The 19,896-nt window shown below is 45.9% G+C and overlaps 1 protein-coding gene across 1 annotated transcript in view; it reads right to left on the bottom strand.

Moving 5' to 3' along the window:
- The window catches only part of KIAA2012 (KIAA2012 ortholog), a 106,396-nt gene that overhangs the window by 55,483 nt on the left and 31,017 nt on the right, over nucleotides 1-19,896 (bottom strand). Inside the window, exons 6-10 of the mRNA XM_084818035.1 lie at nucleotides 14,303-14,495; nucleotides 12,351-12,481; nucleotides 11,069-11,225; nucleotides 9,757-9,903; nucleotides 7,500-7,631 (exon numbers count right to left, since the gene is read on the bottom strand). Of these exons, the coding sequence (XP_084674161.1) occupies nucleotides 7,500-7,631; nucleotides 9,757-9,903; nucleotides 11,069-11,225; nucleotides 12,351-12,481; nucleotides 14,303-14,495 (760 nt within the window). The remainder of the gene's footprint in view (nucleotides 1-7,499; nucleotides 7,632-9,756; nucleotides 9,904-11,068; nucleotides 11,226-12,350; nucleotides 12,482-14,302; nucleotides 14,496-19,896) is intronic.

Raw genomic sequence — 19,896 nt, 5'->3', positions numbered from 1 at the left:
TCCAAAAGGGAGATGAGATCAGATAAAAACATAACAAAAAAAAAACCCCATAACAAACACAGGCATAAACAAAAAAAAATCATAATTGGGGTGCAAATTTACTCAAAGTGCTGAAGATAGGAAATTCTGTAAGGGTTCAACAACAAGATGTACTTTGGGAACCAGCAGCAGTAGTAACAGGCATCACAGGAACACCACATTCATATATAGTGTACAGACAAAAAGAAAAGGAGCACAGGAGAAACAGAAAACAACTGAGGTATGTGGGAAGAGAACAGCAAAGGGAATATTCAGGCAGTTTTGGAGACAGATTCCAAGAAAAAATCCAGGAGCCACAATCTGAACTGACGAGTGTACCAAACAATTCAGAAGACAGAGGGGAAGATACAAGAAATAACAACAAAATTATGGCTGAGAAAAATGCTCAAGGATCAGAAGCAGAATTTATCTTGAATGAGAAGCAAGCAGATCAGAGACAGTATTCCAGATATAGTTAACAATTAAAGCCAATAATTTGGAAGGATTATGTACTAATATGGGAGAGGCAGTTAAACTGTATTACTTATTTTCAGATAAGAAATAAAGGGTAGTGTTTTTAAAAAGAAGGGGGTGTCATATATAGAAATAGCCAAGGATGCATTCTCTCAGGCTACACGTACCCTGGATTTTAGGAAAGCGAATTTTAATAAACTCAGAACAAGTATAAGTAAGGTCCCATGGCAACTGACTCTAATGAGAAAAGGAGTCCAAGATGTGTGGGAGTTTTTAAAAAGGGAAATTCTGAAGGCACAATTATAAACAACTCCAACAAGAAAAAAAGGTGGAAGACAGCACTTTAAGAAGGATGCAGACAAACTCGAGAGGGTTCAGAGGAGGACAATGAACATGATCAGGAGACTGGAAACAAAGCCCTATGAGGAGAGACTGAAAGAACTGGGCATGTTTAGCCTTGAAAAGAGAAGACTGAGGGGAAGATATGGTAGCGCTCTTCAAGTACTTGAAAGGTTGTCACAGAGAGGAAGGCCAGGATCTCTTCTCGATCATCCCAGAGTGCAGGACACAGAATAATGGGCTCAAGTTACAGGAAGCCAGATTCTGGCTGAACATCAGGAAAAACTTCCTGACTGTTAGAGCAATACTATGATGGAACCAATGACCTAGGGAGGTGGCGGGCTCTCCCACACTGGGGGCATTCAAGATGAGGCTGGACAGCCACCTGTCAGGGATGCTCTGACTTGGATTCCTGCACTGAGCAGGGGATTGGACTCGATGTTCTTATAGGCCCCTTCCAACCCTACTATTCTGTGATTTTACCAGAGGGGGCAATAGAGTTCACTTCACACTGTTGCAAAAGTAGTACTTGAAGGCCGAATAAAAGTTATTATGTAAAAGGGGCTTCTCCACACATAGTCTTTCCATCCCACAGTTTTACCGGGGCTTCTGCTTCTGAATTCTTTTCAGGATTAAGATTGGCCCTTTACATGCAGTTCCCTCCCCTCCTCCCCATTTATCTGCAAGTTCTATATGTTTCATTATACAGCCATTAGATTGTGCTGTGGTATAGCTCCTATTATTGCATGACTTCCTCTTTTCATGGGGAAATTCCACACGCTGTATTTAATGGCTCATTATCTCTGATCTTTACAAAAGCAGGATAAAGGTCAGAAGACACAGGAGAGGCTCTGGAGGCTGACGACATCATGTAAAGGACCCACAAACTTTTGTGAGTAACCAATCTCAATTGCAGGATAAAAGCCCCATGTGTAGAAGCCCAAGGTGGTGTCAGCCCAGAAATTGAACAGGAGCAGACATCCCTGTAAATTTGCCAGAGAACACAGCAGATCCTAGTAAAGAAGAAGCAGGACACTCAAGGACATGTGCCCTGTAGGCAGTAATAGACTAGGATATTTCTTTAGCGAAGTCAGTGAAAACATTTCACCTCGTTATGTTATGAGTGATTAAAACTCTAATGGGTCAGAAATGTAGGCAGATGACAGCTTGCACTTACTGGAATGTTAGACAAATAAGAGCAGATACCACACAAGTGGATAACATGAGTATTCCCTTCTTATAAAATCAAACACTACTTGTCCAGAGGATGACATTGTCCCTGGTTAATTAAGACCATATGTGGGTCCAGTGCTTTCCTGTACTATAGCTGGACAGTGCAAGAGATTAGATTTTGTTTTATATAGCCTCTCTCCTGAGCAGTTTTATATTATCTTAGTCATCCTTTCAACAACCCAGTAAGGTTGGTCAGTATTATTATCCTCATATAGCAGATGGGGACTTAAAGCATACAGTTTTCCCTAAGGCCTCTGAGTGAGATCATGGCAGAAGAAACATTTGAACTGGAAACTTCATGGGCCACACAGCTCCCATCTTACCCACACAACCAGAAGGTTGCATCAGTTTGTACTCAGTTTGGCAGAACACCAAGCAACTATTTTTATTTTTATTTTTTATTATTTATTATGACATTTATATCCCTCCTTTTTTCCTCTTGCAAGGAGCCCAAGCCAGCTTACATAGTTCCTCCTCTCAATTTTATCCTCACAAGAACCTTGTGAGGTAGGTTAGGCTGAGAGTCAGTGACCAGGTCTGCACGATTGTCATGGCTCGTCATGGCTTATTTAAGCCATGACAAGCTGCAGTGCCCATGGGTGCCATCCTGAAAATTCAAGCCTTGACTGCACCTTGTAATGTCGGCCAACAACCCGTGCATAACCCTAAAATAGACGATGGGTTCTGCAAGGTTTGTTTAACCCTCGCTCAAACCTCCCCTACTGGGTTTGGATGACACAACAAACTGCAGTCATGGCTTGAATGTTCAAAATGGCCACCAGCACATGCTACATCTGACCATGGCTTAAATAAGCCATGGGTCCATGGGGTCACGAAGAGTCGAACACAACTGAACGACTGAACAACAACAACAACAACAAACCTGTGTGATCATGCAAACAGTCCCAGTGACTGGCCCAAAGTCACCCAGTGAGCTTCACAGCTGAGTGGGGACTGGAACCCGGCCTCCTGAGCCCCAGTCCAACACTCTCACCACTACACTACACTGGGGTACCATGACATTTCTGTATTGGGCTAGTGGGTAAGATAGCTGTATAAAAGCACTTTGTCTAAGAAGAGCACTGCAAAGGCAAAGGCAAACATTAATGAGTAAGGCCATTACTGTGATCCATCAAACACAGCAAAAGTCTTGAGAATTAATTGCTCAAGCTGTGCAGTCTCACAGATCCAAGTCTCACAGATCCAAGACTGCGGCATTACGGGCCCTGATCAAAGCACCTAGCCTGTCCATCCTCTAATGACTGTGGCTAAGTGCTTCTTGAGCAGGGGCTTAACAGCTCAAGCTAAAGGGTTGGGGAGGGGAGTAGCCAAAGCTCTGCCCTATGACCCCACTAAACTCAACCCCAAATCCAGGATTTTTTTTTAACACCCTCCATGCCATTCAGAGTCTGGTCCACACCACTTTCCCTCAAGACTAGCACAGAGGCCTTCTTTCGATAAGATCCAATATTAAAAATCTGAAGCAGCCTCCTAGTTCTAACCTAAGCAAGGCCCATGGCTTACGATTGCTGCACAATTCTGCTGTGCTGAGGGCATGACGTAGGGCTCTAATGTGCACGACTGGAAGAAATTCAACAGATGAAGCTTTGCCTGGCCTGGAGATGAATCGGTGAGGAAGACTTCATCTGTCAACTTCCCGCTTGTGACATAAGTGTTGGGCACAGCAGCCCTATCAGGAAAAAGGGAGGCAAGCCTAGATGACAGGGCTCTCAGTGGGCCTAGAGGCTGTGGGCCATACCCAATGTGGCACGAGTGCTAACATGAATTATGTTGCGTTGGCTAAAGGGGCCTCTAGCGCCAATAGCATTATCTGGCATAATGGAATTCGCCTGAAAACTTATAATGCTAATCCTATTGGCGTTCTGCTAGAGGTCCCTTACACTAGTGCAGTGTGAATTAAAGTAGCACTCCTGCCGCACTGGATACTGCCCTGTGGATTATTTTTGGCAGTTGGGAATGGCAGAGAAAAGGGGCAGTGACATTTTTGGGATATAACGGTCCCTACTCCCTCGGGAGGCAGCTGTGTCCCCTTCAGTTATACCCCTTCTCTGCAATAACAGTTAATTTTAGCCCCCTGATACAATTTATATTGACCTTGTTAGCACCACTGTCAGTCACAGCTCTTACATAGCTTTTCATCTCTTCAACATAGCTGCTCATCCCCAGGGAAATAAATCTTGCTGCTAATTGGCTATTAGGTGGAAGCAGTCATTTACAGGTCAATCCTACCCCCAATTAACCTGGCTGGACAAGAATAGGATGCCGACAGATCCTAAAGATATGCCCATGTCAGGGATCTACAGCACAATGGCCACAATGGAGTTGTGGCAGGGAAGTCGTGGGAATCCCCTGGAAACCTATGCTTGCTCAGACCCAGGACCCATCCCTGATGATGGTCTAACATTATGCTGACAAATAGGGGCTAAACCATTCCCCGTGAACTCAATAGAGGGCCTCTTTCTCCACCCCCACAACCACTACAGAGCAGAGGATTCTGATTAACTCGGCAGCCAAGTCATGTACTCCAGAAGTACATAAACCCCAGCCAAGGAACACAGGCCACAAGTACATGGCATGAAGCTCCGTCACCCTGTCCTCATGCCTTACAGCATATAAGTGGAAATTCTGGTGATGCCATGGAGTCTTGGTGCATACGAGTGTACATTTTGCACAAAAAATTGGACCAATTGGCATAAACAACAAACAGCATGGCCCACTTACAAAACAGGAAGAGCAGCTTGCTAAAATATTTTACTCTGCCTCTGGATTCCAATTTTTGTGAATTGCCCAGAGAGCTTCGGCTATTGGGCGGTACAGAAATAAATAAATACATAAAAAATAAAATAAACAAACAGAAACTTCAACTCCATTCCTATAACTGGGCATCTGAAGACTAGGCACCCCAGTCACACGAACAACAAAAGGCGAACCCACGCCTCAAAGTATTACGTCTAGTTCCTTGGAAAGATTCTAGAAATAGCTATATAACAGGTCAGGTGCAGTCATTCCTAGCTTCAGGACTCCAGATACAAACACCCAACAGAAAACTTAACTCCACACTTACAAATGGGGAGCTGTCCCTGTGTGGGGGCGTTTGCATTTTTGTTCTATCAGGGCTCTCTAGCACCTCTGAAAGACCCTTGAGACAGTTATGTAACTGCTGAAGGATGTAGAGATGGAGAACACTGCATCTGTTTCAGCATTGAAAGGCAGAGGAGCCCTGCTACAACGGAAATGCTGGCAACTCTCTTTACCTCCACTGCTTTCAGAAGTCACTGATCTGTGGCTTTCAGAACTCCCTCCCTCATATGTGCCATTCCTGTGAGGTTCCATAGGACCACAGCTCTATACAATGCCACTTCTGTCCTGGCTGATAGGGCTGGTCCAGTAAGCTGTGAGCCTGTGCAGGGCTGGCATCAAGAGTAGGCATAGCCAGGCACCTGCCAAGGGCCTACACTCCAGGAGGGGCCCACTGATAAGACCCCTCTGGAGTTGCTCCTCCTCTTGAACACTGTAACCTGCTTGTTTTCCTGCCTCTCGTTCTGGCCCAGGCAACTCTGGGGGCGAGAAGGAGGAGCAGGAGATGCCACTGCCTAATTGCTCTCTGCCTGGCAAGCAAGCAAGCGCTGTAAGAAGGATGAGGAGCAATAGCAACTGGTGGCAATGCCAGTGAGAAGGCAGCCTCGCTCAGGAAGGGGGGCCCTTTGAGGGTGCATTGCCCAGGGGGCCTCGAAAACCTGGAGCCAGCCCTGACCCTGGAGCAGCCCCCCAAGCTGGTGCCCACTGATCATGCCCAGCTAGCATGGCCAATTGCAGTCCAGCACATCTGGAAGGCACCCAGTTGGGAAAGGCTGCCCTAGGGGATGACACAAGCCCCATCGTGTCTGCATCTCCTGTTTGTTCCTGTGGCCGTTGGCTTAGGGAGCTGCTCTGAGAAGCGGGGAGACATGGGCTCTCGCCTTTCCTTCTCCATGGCTTTTTGCCTTTGACATCATTGCTGTTGGCCAGGAGCCAAACCATCCATTTTGCCCTATGGTGGCGAGAAGAGTCCCCTGTTTTCTGCTTTAGTGCTCTTTCCTGCTGAGCCACCTCTTTCCTGAGCCACCTCTTTCCTGAGCTACCTCTTTCCTGCTGAGCCACCTCTTTCCTGCTGAGCCACCTCTTTCCTGCTGAGCCACCTCTTTCCTGCTGAGCCACCTCTTTCCTGCTGAGCCACCTCTTTCCTGCTGAGCCACCTCTTGCAGTTCCTGCTGTTCCCTGTGCTTCTGGTCCGCTCCCTTGCCAGCTGCTCCTCTCATAAACTGTGCTTTTGCATTGTCTGTGTGGGATTTGAGCAATTCTTATGAGGAGTCCCTGGTTCTCCATACACATTGCCTTCCAACAACGCTGTGGAACTGACTGGGTGTTGTAATGGGAAAGTTCACCCTTATCTGTGTGGCTTATCTGTTCGGCCCTTAAAGCGTGGTTGTTGGTGGCACAACTGTCTGTGCTACAATGGCACTTTCACCTTCTTCTGCAGGACGCTTTGGAGGGTGTAGCACTGGTTGCAGACACCTCTGCGATGTGCCCGGGTGTGCACAGGGGAGGGCAACGTGATGTCATGTCTGTCAGGTTGTGTTCTGTATGGGTGCTGGGCAGAGTGACACTGTGGCTCATTCTGCCACAGCTGTGCACTGATTGGTTCCTTGTGAGGATGGAAAATGTGGGGCTCATTTTCAATATGCAATGCCATGATCAGTGGGTGGGGGTGATGCTCTCATGAGGTGCCGTGGGAGCGTCTGTGGCTGTTGCTATGTCATCTCTGAAACTGCATTATTTTGCTGTTCACTGCTGCTGTCACTGCTGGCCATGTACAGGATCCCAACTACATTACGCCAACATTATACCGGCATTAGTGGCTGTCATTGTCAGCAGGACCACAGGAATGCTCTGCCCATTGTGTGCATCTGTGCGTGCGCATGCTCATCGGTATATTGGAGGGGAAGAGAGAGATCCATGACCCAACGCATGTTCTCCTTCCTTATAAGCCAACAACATTTCAGTCAAATTCTGGAGATTGCATCAAAGTGCCTTTTAGGGCTGGGTGACGCATACTGCCTGGCTGAAACACAGTACAAATATCTGACCAGTTTATAAATGAGCTGTCTTCTCCTTTAGGGACTTGCTATAAAGAAGAGAAATATATTGCTGTATTGGGCAAGTTCCAACAACATACACACACACACACACACACACAGAGGGAGAGAGAGAGAGAGAGAGAGATTAGCTGTTGTGTCTGAGCTAACACAAGTAGTATTGTTTGAGGAAGACACACTGATCTGGGTAACCTATTTATTCGGGTTGCCTGGCATTTGCGTTATACACGCAATCTGTTCTTTTTGGACAAGAGACTACAGTAGGTTTTGTGTCCTTACCTTCTTCGTCTGGAATGGATCCAAATTGCTCGGGATCATCAGTAGTTTGGATGGATCCCAAGAATGATGGACAGATGATTTCTCTATCAGGACCCAGGAGGAGACTGCTGAGTGAAATGCTGTTATGACATTCTTGAGAACAAGAGTGGGAAAGGAAGGGGGGGTGAGCAATGTTATTAAAATGTACTTCTGGGAAGCAAACTCCTTGCACTTTTGTGTGACTAGGATACCATGTCAGATTTAACCAACAAGTCTGGGGCTGCAGGCTGCAGCTTTTCTTAACTCCAAAATGTTTCCCTACCTTCAACTGCTCCGTCCCTGCTTAAATCGTTTGCTTTCATTTAGAGTTTATGTTCAGGGCTAGTTGCATTCTGCACACCCATGTGGGTTTGATGTGCTATTCAAGAATCCATCTGGAGTGGAACTCAAGGTTTTAAGTATCTCTGTATGAGTTAGTTGCTGTTTGTAAGGCAAGTTTCTAGCTCTTGTGATCGTCAAGAAACGTGCTTGGGCTGCTATTGATTTTTGCTGTTGAAATAACGTACAGCCTTGGTGATGTCCAAGGTAAAGCATTCACCCATTTCTGCCTCTTCATTTTATTAGACAGCATATTTGCACAATTCTGAAGATGGTTTTCCAGAATATTGTACAAAATAAAAGGTAACACAAAACAAGTGACTAATACCTCCTCTCTCTTCGTCTCACAGTCACTGTAAATTGGTTGCCAGTGGTAACAAGTGACGGAGGTGGCACTAGCTGATTCCTGCATTTCGGTGTCTGGCATTTTCAGATATGAAATAAAAAATGTGGATTGAGAGATCATAGGACACAATCTACACTATAAACTTAAGGTCGTTTTAATTGTCACGGCATCCTCTAGGTAATTCTGGGAATTGTAGGGCTTTTTAGCATGCCGATACTAGAGAGTCTCGGCCTGTGACAAAATTATATTTCCCATGGATCCTTGGGTAAAAGGGAGCCATTATTGTGAAACCAGTTTTACGTTTGTAGTATAGTTGCAGTTTGGCAAATACAACTGTGTTATCAAACACCTTGGTAACACCTGTGTACATATAGAAAGCATTTCCTGGTTTTGCAATGTTCACAGTGTTGTACAGGGCAACTGACTACATCCCAATAATGAACCCAAGTTAATCACTAATTCTCCAGTTAATAGCAAAATCTACAACTTCCTTTTTAGTTCCTAAAAAATCCAAGTAAATGGTGTTACATTCCTGCCACCACTACTTTCTATAAACAGGACTCTTTCCTGTTAGCATGAGTGGCTGAGTCCACAAAGACATGGCAAAGCAAACATTATTTGGTTGTGTAAAAGGCACACAAGAATGCAATACAGAACTGAATTTTTTTATGTACAGCAAGCCCAGGTTAAGAAACAAACTTCTTCAACTCCACTTGGTGGTTAGGCAGCGTCCCCTACCCTGTTTGGGCTCTCTGCATGCACCCAAGGGAGTTAATTAGCTCTGCACCCTGGGTGCCCCTTCCTATTATACTTTTGAAGTTCTCACAACAAATTAACCCTTTGGTGAACCTTTTTCTTGGTGTGATCTCCTGCCATCACTGTTCCAACATTTCTCCCCTACCCTAAAGTCCAGCGTGATCTTCATACTACACCTGCTCCATGGAAGCCATCTTTAATCTTATGACTGTATTTCAGACAGGCATCTTTCCTAGCCCTAGAGATTGAACCTGGGACATTTTGCATGCAAAGCATGTCCTCTGCCACTGAGCTATGGCCCTTCCCCAAAGTGAGCCCCAGTGGGACTGATTATATGAGGCTGTTAATCGGCTGTTAAGCTGCTGTATCTACTGTCAGTTTCATCACAGAATTGAGATCTGAGCGCAACATGAAGAGTGTTTCCTTTCCTGCTTTTCTGCTACATAACCTCTAGGTGGCACTGTGGCATAGTGGAATAGCACAAATAGACAAGAGGACATTGCGCTTTCTTTCACTTTCACCATTAAATGCCACATTTCCTCTGCTCTAAAAAAACTCGCCGAAAGCACTCTTTAGACACAAAAGTTAAACTAGAGGGTCACAATGTCATCTTAAGAACCCATAAACAACCATGAATAGGGAATGACGAGTGCACGATAAATGCCTCATGTAGAAAAGCCCTTTGTCTACCTCTTCGGAGTGACTGACCTCTTTGAGACTTGCTGTCCTTTTCAGCACACACCTCTCTCTTCCTTCCATTGAGAGCAAACTGCCCATTATTTATTGGAGGCAGGCTACCTTGGGAAGCCTCTGAGATCCCACCACTGATCATCTGATGCTGCTCCTCATTTCTTCTATGTTCTGGCTCCAAAATGAGATCATTCAGCAAAGGGGCCAACTGATCATCACGGATGTCAACCTCATTGGGTACATTGCAACAAGCTCCTGAAAGGTAAGAGAGAAAATCACAGGAGTTATTAACTAATGAACATTTTTTGCCCAGCTGAAAACATTTTCCTCTCATACTCAAAGTAAAAATGCCTACAAGCAGCACTCTGTAGCACATAGCTGTAGTAGATTTTGAAGAAGGAACAGGAAACCTCAACAAATGCTGCATAAATTCCCGCTAGGAATATGTTTGATAAATAATGGCCAACAGATGCTCCCAGTTCTGCCTCGATTGTTAATAAAAATGATGACAGTGGCAACAGCAATATTCATATCATATCACATTTTCTTTAAATGTTTTTCAGCCTAAAAAAAAAGTGCAACTTTTCACACAAAAATGAAAACCAGGAATGAAACAGGGATGCACAATGAACAAGTGGCACTGGCAACAAAATGTTCCTGTTTACTCTTCTGGTCAGTCATCCATGCTCCCCTCCACGTTATTCCATTCTGTTCCCCCTCCCACCTGGTTTTCCCATTTTTAACCCCAACTGTCAGCATTTTATGGCCTCTGAGCATGCTAAGTCCTCACTGGGCTGCTTTGGGATTTCCCTTTAGTGGTCTTGTTTCCCCCCTGAGGGAGGGTGGGGGGATTTCTGCAAACCTCAGGGCTTCCCTGAGCCTCCTGATAACTTCTTTTTGTGAATGGATGGTGTAGTTTTGGCTACATATGTAACAGCACTCAGCCTGTATATCAGAAACAAAAGGAATAATGGGATGGGGGGGGGGGAATTTAAATTGCATAGGGCCATTTTTACGGCTGTGGGAAAAACTGGAGAAAATAGTCAAATTAGACCCCAAAAATAAAGAGAGAAAGGACACGTCTTAAGACTGTGGTAAGTGTGTCCCCACCTTACAGCAGAATATTAAGTCTACTTTTGTTTTACCTCAAGTAGAACACTGTTTGTAGCTTGATTGGGAGCGGGGGGGGGGCAGAATGCTTTGAAGTGAGCACAGATACTCCCTTTGATGCGAGGACACTGTTCTAACTTAGCTGGGAAGAGGCCAATAAAAACAAGCCTATCCAATGCAAGTTATTTCAAGCAGATAACCAGAGCAGATGGTGAACTGGTACTGTCCAGTATGGGGGAGTTCCTTTTTACTGAATCACTGTAAACCACATGCCATGTACCCTCCCTCTGTCCAGGGGCTGTGGCTGTACCTCTCGGCCTTTTTGCCTTGGTCAGTGGCTCCCTCTCCAACCGGACAAGCAATGGAAGGATCACAAGCTCTTTTGAGAGCTCACCAGATTCAAGTATTTTCCTATGAGCTCTGGGCAAGTCTCTGGATATCTGAGGTAACTTGACAATCTCTGGCACCTGGAGGAAAACAAAACGTCAAGACTTTTTGTGTGTGTGACATATTTGGCACCACACATCTTTGACATGTATGCCACCACCCATTTCAAATCACTTCAGCTGGATTAAAGCAGGCCTTATACTCCATAGATCAGTTCCTAAAAAGTCTTATCCTGACCTGCCAGGGATGGGCTTTATAGATGGGCAGAATGCCCAATAACGTTCTGGTTTCAGAACTATCAGGCTTTTGACCATGCTACCAGTTTTAACCGTGTTGCAATAATGTTCAGGAGAATCTGTGGTTTGTACTTCCAGCATAAATCCATTCATTCATTCATTCATTCATTCATTCATTCATTCACTCATTTATGCATTTAAAATTATTTTTAGGCTGCCTTTAAGGGTGGAACTCATCCTGAAAGAGAATTTCAGGGATACATTCTCATGAACAGTTAATCATACTTAATTCCCTTTGATTTCAATGGGACATGCAGCCTGATTCTATGCATAATTACTCAGAGGTGAATCCCACTGAGTTTAATAGGACTTCCTTTCAGGTAAAATAGCATACGATTGCAGCCTTAGGCATACTTAACTACATTGAGCTACACCCAAGGGTGTTTCCCCCCATTTCACCCTTATTCAAGTGTATTGTTTTGTAACTGTTAGCTGCCAGAGTATCGGAAGCAGGAAGCTGGGGAGGAAAGATGTCACTCTTTACCATTTGGCAGAATGACTTTTCAAGAACTCCTATGAAGTCTGACCAAAATGCCTTCTAACTGGTGCTACAATAGGGCATCAAGTAAGATTATGAAAACCAGACCATTGTTCTTTATGATTAAAAATGGCTACATAGATAGCCTCCCCTTCTTGCCTGTTCCAGGATGTTTCCAGGGAAACTCAAGACGGCCTACATGGGCTTCCAAGGTGGTCTCCCATCCAGGCCATGACCATTAGTTTCATGGTCTTAGTTTCAGCAAGTTGGCTGCACCATGTGCCCTCAGACCATTCCCTAGACATGTGTTTTTTGTTCAAGAATTAATCTTTAAAAAGCTAGCACCCCCCAATGTTTGGGTGGTTTTATTGTTATTTATTGTTTTATTGTGAGGCCATTTCTTCTGTTGGGAAGAAAAAACAACCACTGACCTGCTCTCTGTGCTCCTTTGTGACTCCACCTCGCTCTGAGCTTGTTCCTGGTTGGATAGGAGGAAACAACCCTGTAGCTACTGAAGGTCCTTCTTCTCTGCCTTCAGCATTCTTCAGGTGCCTTCGGTTAACTGGGAAAGCCCAGAGGAGAACAGAGAGCAATCACTGTTGTCCTGATCCATATGAAGTTAGTTGTGATTAAGTTCTATTGAAACTAAGAGTGGTAGACCTGGTTTCTGGGCTGGTAGTAAATAGCTGGATAGCTTGTGATGGGAGTCATGGACCAGCACCCTGAACCCTCATCCTCAGAGGGTCCTGACCCCTTGTCCTCAGAAGGAGAGAGTCCAGAGTTTAGGGAGAGGACTCGGACATGGAAAGGCGTCTCGAGGATTCCACCTCCCAAGGATGCAGTTCACAGAAAGACCCAGGAGTCAGCTCCCCTGTGCCCAGAGGAGGTCACACTACCATGCTCAGACTTGGGCCATGGGGACACTAGCGTGCGCCGGCCTACTTCCATGTCGTTGCAGCTTGAGATTGCTAAAATAAGCCAGGCCCCTTTAAGAAACCAAGCCTCAGTCAGTATAGAAGTGGAGCTAACCACTCTAAAGGCATTTATTTAATTATTTAAATCTCAGTCTTGCTCTGCTCCTCGTTGGAGCAACTTACAGACAACCCCGTCTGGCTTCCAGCCTCAGAATCACTCAGAAACTTCTGTGATGCTGATCTCTTCCTGCCTTCATCATCACCACCACCACCACTACCATTTATTGTATGGTCACAGACCCATTAACTTCCTGTCTTGCTTGCCTAAGACAAGGGTGGGCAGAAGGTAGATCTCCAGATGTTTAGGATTTCAACTCCCAGAAGCCCCTGCCAGCACAGCCAATTGTTAGAAATACTGGGAGTTGAAGTCCAAAACTTCTGGAGATCTATCTTCTGGACATCTACTTTCTGTCCAGCCCTGACCTAAGAAACCTGACCTAACCTGAACCCTGCTCAAGATCTGATCCATAGCAGATCCCTGCAACCCAGGCAACAGTGCAGGGCATTGGCAGAACCCACAGCCTGAAACAAGGCTGTACTGCTTTACATTGACAGTGGAGCCCACTTAATGGAGTGCTCCTCCACAACCTTGCACCTAGAAAGCTAGCATGTCAGGCAGAAGTCTCAGGCTAAAATCCTCTTTTCTGACATGCACATTTTCTATTTGGAGGGAACTTTGCTTTGGTATAGAAGACCATTCAACCATGCGGCCACTACCTGCACTCTGAGGTGGTACAGCCCAGATACAGGTTGACCAGCTCAGTAAGAACAAGGCAATCCTCTACAAAGAATCCCATCTCTCAAATCATGCAATTCAGCTGCTTTGGGCAGCATAGTGTTGGGTTGGCTAGAACATGCCTCCCTGCCAGAATTTGCTCTGGGTAGCAAACTCGGACCCTGCGGATATGCTTGTTTGTCTCCCCACCAGATTTTTCAACAGTTGTCTCAAGTTCAGAGATACTATCTAGCACAGCTTTCCCCAACCTTGTGCCCTCCAGATGTTTTGGATTCTTGACTACTGGCTACGTTGGCTGGGGCTGATGGGAGTTGAAGCCCAAAATGTCTGGAGGGCTCCAGGTTAGGGAAGGCTGACCTAGCATAAGGCTAAGCATAATCTGGAAGGAGGTAGACATCCTGCCAGGATTTGCTGCCCTTCTCTCTATGTTCCGATAATCCAGGGGTATCAAAATCCAGCAGAGAGAGAGAGACATACTGGCAGAATTTTCTGTCTTTGCCCTGTAACCTCCCCAGCACTGCATTTCACCCTCCATTCTGAGACTGTTCTGAACGACAAATTGTATGCCCCCGTTTCACATGTAGAAACTGCAGCCTTCATTAGGAAGTCTCAGAATATCCACTGTATTAAAATAATCCACTGATGCCTTTTATTTGGCTCACATCGGCCTTACCACTGTAGGAGATCTTCCTTCCAGGGAAGAAACCTCCATAGAAAGTCGCATGGGATTTCTCACACCAAAGCTCAGAAGTCTCAATGCTGATATTTCCCAGAGGTGGATAATCTACAGATTGTTTTGACATTTCACTGTGTTCTGGATCCTCCTTTGTAGTCCTTCCATCTTGGTGAACGCCCACCCATCTGTCCTAGAAGATAGCAGAAGAGTTTACTGGAAAACCTGCATTTATGAATGTTTCAGCTTTCAGTGAAGAGACACACCCCTTTCCTCCAGCCACTTCCTATGTAGCATAGATGTGCATAGGGTGGCCATGTGCCCTCTTTTACAAAGGACAATCCTCTATTTGAAGGGTAGCCAGAGGACTGTCCGTTATTTGAAGGTGTCCTCTATTTGAAGGCCTGTCCTGTACAATTCCAGTTTAAAGATCAAGAGCCTTAGGAAGTGTTACCCATCCACAGTTAGCAGCTGAAGAGCAGACTGGACAGGCAGGCACACAGGTCACCTGGTCACAGTCTTCTGCACTATGGTGAGATCTACTGTATTTTTATTTAAATTATAATAATTTATAACTTTGCATCCACACGTATAAATTAGCATATGCAGACTTTATACAAATAGCTGCCCTCTTCTGTCCTCTTTTTTAGCTATTCATAAGTGGCTACCTTGTAGGGCCGATCTACACTTACGGTTTTTCATGCTTCCAATGAGTTTTCGTCCCCCGTATTTCACATTACACTGTCCCCGCTTTGTATTGGAACCGCAATCTCCCACTTCCCTGCTATTCCGTTATTTCCCACCCATGTGCTCTGCTCTTCCACGTTTGTCACCGTATAAGGTCGTAGTCCCCTCCCACGCCTGCCCATATATGGCAGTGTTTGTATTTCCCTCCTGGCCAATCACAGCTCTCAATGCCCCTGTGCAGTATTCCGGCTACTGATTGCATAGCTTCCTCAGCACTCAAAGTTTCATCACCAACAAGCAAAGGGCTGGATGTGCGCGTGCTTGTCTGATCTTGGAAGCTCAGCAGGGTCGGCCCGGTCAGTAGTTGGATGGGCGACCACCTGGGAATCAGGCTTCCTGCACTGAGCAGGGGGTTGTTCTATCCCTTAAAATGACACTAAGTTTTACCTCCTTCTATCCCCCGCTTTAGCTTTTTTTAAAATTAGGGAATTATCTTCAAATCTTCGAAGAATCGCAGCTTCTCCAGCAGTGGACAAAAACAGGGCCGTCTTTGAAGCTTTGAAGACGCTAGCAGGCCCCCCCCCAACCCGAGCTCTGGATGCCACCACCACTGCCCCTCTTCCTCATGCCAGCTGTCAAGGGCTGGCACAGGGAAGTCACCCCCCCAGCCTCTCACCCTGGCCTCCAGCGGGTGCGGGGGGAAGAGGATAGGTCCCTCCTTCTTCCCTCCACCCCCACCTGCTACAGCGACTGCGGCAAGGGACAAGCGGGTCGTTTTCCCTAAGGCCAGGGAATTTACAGAAAATGACCAGCCTCTCCCACACCACTGCCACTGTAGCAATGATGGGGGGAGGACAAGAAGTACTGCCTTCTTCCCCTGTTCTTCCTGAGGGAACTGGTGTCCGAGCGGGGGGGGGCAGAGTGGCAACTTCTCACTGGGCTTTGAGCCCCAACAGGATGCTCGTGCCATCCCTACACACACACACAAGGATAGAGGAAGAGAGGGATGGTGGGTGTGGAATCAGCAGAAACAGGAAGAGTTTCTGCTCCTCCAATGAGAGCCGCCTTTAAGAGCAGGAGAACAGCACAGTGCTCGAGTGTGAACCGTGCTTGCGCATTCGATGAAGTACTGGAACGGGGAAACAGGGTGGGTGTGAATAATCATGTTTTAATGCAATGGCATTTAACTTGCCAGTCTACCGAATTAAATGCGCTAGCAGACATAATGTAGATCCTCCTGTAGTTCGACTCATGGGTGGCTTTGGTGACTGGGTGACTCCAAGTCAACTGTTTCATGAAGAGGCCTATCAAGAGACCGCCACAGCCAATATTGTCATGAGGAAAAGTGAGGTGGGTCAGTTCAAAGGTCAGGTTTTGGTCACCATTCAAAGGCAGGACATTATTAGTAATTTAATGAAATATATATATATATATATATATACACATACATACATACATACATACATATATATATACACACACACACACACACACACAGTCAGGACCAGAAATATTGGAGCAAGGATAACTGTTTTGGCAGTTGGCCTCTGTACACCACCACATTGAAGTTGAAAGGAAACACACCCAGATGGGAGCGAAGTCAGGACTTTCAAGGGGTTGGACAAAAGTGGGGCACTAACCATTCAGGAAGTACAGCCAGTGGCATACACACACACACCCATCGTTGGTGACTCATAAGTAATGGAACGAATGGCTGACAAGCAGCTGCATGGCCAGGTGGGGCCTGTTTCCTGGGTGCCCCATGACCAATCAAGTAAAGAAAAGGCCTGGAGGTGGTTCTGAGTGTTACATTTGCATTTGGTAGCTGTTCACTGGAACTCCCAAAGGTCCAAAGAGGTGTCCATGCAAGTGAAGGAGGCCATCATTAGGCTGAGGAAACAACATAAACTCATCAGAGAGATAGCAAAAACATTGGGAGTGGCCAATACAACAGTTTGGAACATCCTGAAAAAGAAGGACTTAACTGGCAAGCTCAGCAACAGCAAAAGGCCTGGCAGACCACGGAAGACAACTAAAGTGGATGACCACAGAATTCTGCTCATGGTGAAGAGCAACCCTTTCACAACATCTAGCCAGGTCAAGAACGCTCTTGAGGAGGAAGGCATGTCATTGTCAACATCTACAGTCAAGAGACGGCTTTATGGATGTAAATACAGAGGCTTCACAACAAGGTGCAAACCACTGGTAACACTCAAGAACAGAAAGGCCAGATTAGCCTTTGCCAGCAAACACCTAAAAAAGCCTGCCCAGTTCTGGAATAAGATTCTTTGGACTGATGAAACCAAGACTAACTTGTGCCAGAATGATGGGAAGAGAAAAGTATGGAAAGGAAAGGAACAGCTCATGATCCAAAGCATACCACATCATCTGTCAAACATGGTGGAGGCCGTGTTATGGCATGGGCATGTATGGCTGCCAATGGAACTGGGTCACTGGTGTTTACTGATGACCTGACTGCTGATAAAAGCAGCAGGATGAATTCTGAAGTGTATAGGGCTATACTTTCTGCTCAGATTCAGCTGAATGCTGCCAAACTGATAGGACGCTGCTTCATATTGCATATGGATAATGACCCAAAACATACAGCAAAAGCTACCCAAGAGTTTCTCAAGGCAAAGAAGTGGGATGTTCTTCACTGGCCAAGTCAGTCACCTGATCTCAACCCAATAGAACATGCTTTTCACTTACTGAAGACAAGACTGAGGGCAGAAAGACCCACAAACAAGCAGTGGCTGAAGGCAGCTGCAGTAAAGGCCTGGCAAAGCATCTTGATGGAGGAAACTCAGCATTTGTTCATGTCCATGGGTTCCAGACTTCAGGCAGTCCTTGACTGCAAAGGATTTTCATCCAGGTATTAAAGGCGATCCTTAAGTTTGAAATGATGTTGGTTTGTTCCATTACTTATGAGCCACCAATGATGGTAGGGGGGTGTATGCCACTGGCTGTATTTCCTGAATGGGTAGTGCCCCACTTTTGTCAAACCCCTTCAATTACAGCTGAAAGTCCTGACTTCGCTCCCATCTGGGTGTGTTTCCTTCCAACTTCAATGTGGTGGTATACAGAGGCCAACTACCAAAAGACTTATCCTTGTTCCAATATTTCTGGTCCTAACTGTGTATGTGTGTGTGTATACACACACACACACACTATAGATATATATATATATATGCGCCACCATTTGGATGTTCTACCTCAAGTGTCAATTTTACTTTGAGTCACTGGGGGCTAGCACTTTGGGTGAAAAAACAACTGTTGTACCACCAACATTTCTGTTTTAAGTCAGCAGGGGGAGCCAAGTGGTGTTAAACTCAAAGGCTAAAGGGATCAAACTGAATTAAAGACTGTAGTAGTTGGTTAAAATGATGTCTGCTTTGTCCTAGTTAACAGAGAGGACAAGAGAGGATAAAGGAGGGGCTCCTAATTTAAGGCAGTTTGGAGCTACATTCTAAAATTCTGCCAATTCCTTCACATACACACACTGCAGTGTGTGTGGCTTCACTTTACCCATTCCCCTGTGAGGGAGAAGCTATTACCTTTATGTGAAAAGGAAGAGGTGTCAAGAAGCAGTGATGGCAATATTTGAAAAGCACCAGGAATCTGGCTGAAGAGACAGCAGAAAACTAATCTTGCGTAGCTTTGTAAATTGTGAAGATGAGGGAATTTCTGCAAGTGCGGCTTTTCTCTCCTCTGCAGCAACAGTTATGGCCTAAAACTTTGGTCTAGTTTACACATGGCTTTGGGGCAAAAGACCTAAATGCAGGAGGATGCACCCATCTTCTTACACTTGTGGGAGCCTTTGGGGAGAGTATGAGGGAGGTATACGCTCATAATTGGGTAGCCCCCCCTCTTATGATTGTGTAGGCCCCCCTTTCTTACCACAAAAAAGTGGACATATTGAGGTGTACCGTACAGTAGGGGTGGGGAACCTCTTTCAGCCCAAGGGACAAATTCCATTTCGGAAAAGGCCTTGTGGGCTGTATTCCAGTGGAGAATGAGGCCAAAGGCAAAAGGAGCATAGATAAAATGCCAGCCATACCTACACTTAAAGTTCGTACTGCCAGCCTTAGGAGATGCATCTCAACCTTTCAGAATTGGGGGGAAAGCTGCACAAAAGCTGGGAAACCACCAAAACGATTGGTGGTTGGGGGAAAGGGGGTGGGGCATGGGGAAGGGGGCATAGCCATCTGGGAAACCTGGAGGGCTGGATTGGCATCCTAGGCCGGCCGGATTTGGCCCCCGAGCCTGAGGTTCTGCACCTGTGCTGTATACAAATGCATACACAGAAGGCTGGCTCACATTAAATGCACTATATATGGTGGATGGCGAGGAGTTTTCAAGACTACAGGTCACTCATTTCCATGTCCTGCTCCACTGTGTGTAATACCTCTATGCTGAGGCCATGCGAGAACCATCCCTAAGAAAAGGATAAAATAGCTAAATTATCTATATTCTGTGTTGAACCTCCTCTGACCCCTCCCCAGCATTCAGATGACCTTGGCAAGGATAGCTGAGGATGGTAGAGGTCTTCCAGCCTTGCTAAAGCTATTGGAAGAGCGGGGGCAAATGATTCCCCATTAGCCAGTAAATCACCCCATTTTCAGCCCCAAGCCACTGGAACTGTTTTGTTCCAAGTGTACATGTGTCATGTGTCTAGTGTACATGTATCAAACTAAGGGGTGAATCATAGAACCATGGAATAGTAGGGTTGGAAGGGGCCTACAAGGCCATTGAGTCCAACCCCCTGCTCAATGCAGGAATCCAAGTCAGAGCATCCCTGACAGATGGCTGTCCAGCCTCGTCTTGAACGCCTCCAGTGTGGGAGAGCCCACCACCTCCCTAGGTAATTGGTTCCATTGTCGTATTGCTCTAACAGTCAGGAAGTTGTT

This window comes from Heloderma suspectum, chromosome 1 (assembly GCF_057233095.1).
Source record: "Heloderma suspectum isolate Gila_16-S chromosome 1, 16-S_ref, whole genome shotgun sequence".
Lineage (NCBI taxonomy): Eukaryota > Metazoa > Chordata > Lepidosauria > Squamata > Helodermatidae > Heloderma > Heloderma suspectum.
The sequence above is the reverse complement of the archived record's forward strand: the minus strand, read 5'-3'. Positions and strand labels throughout refer to the sequence as shown.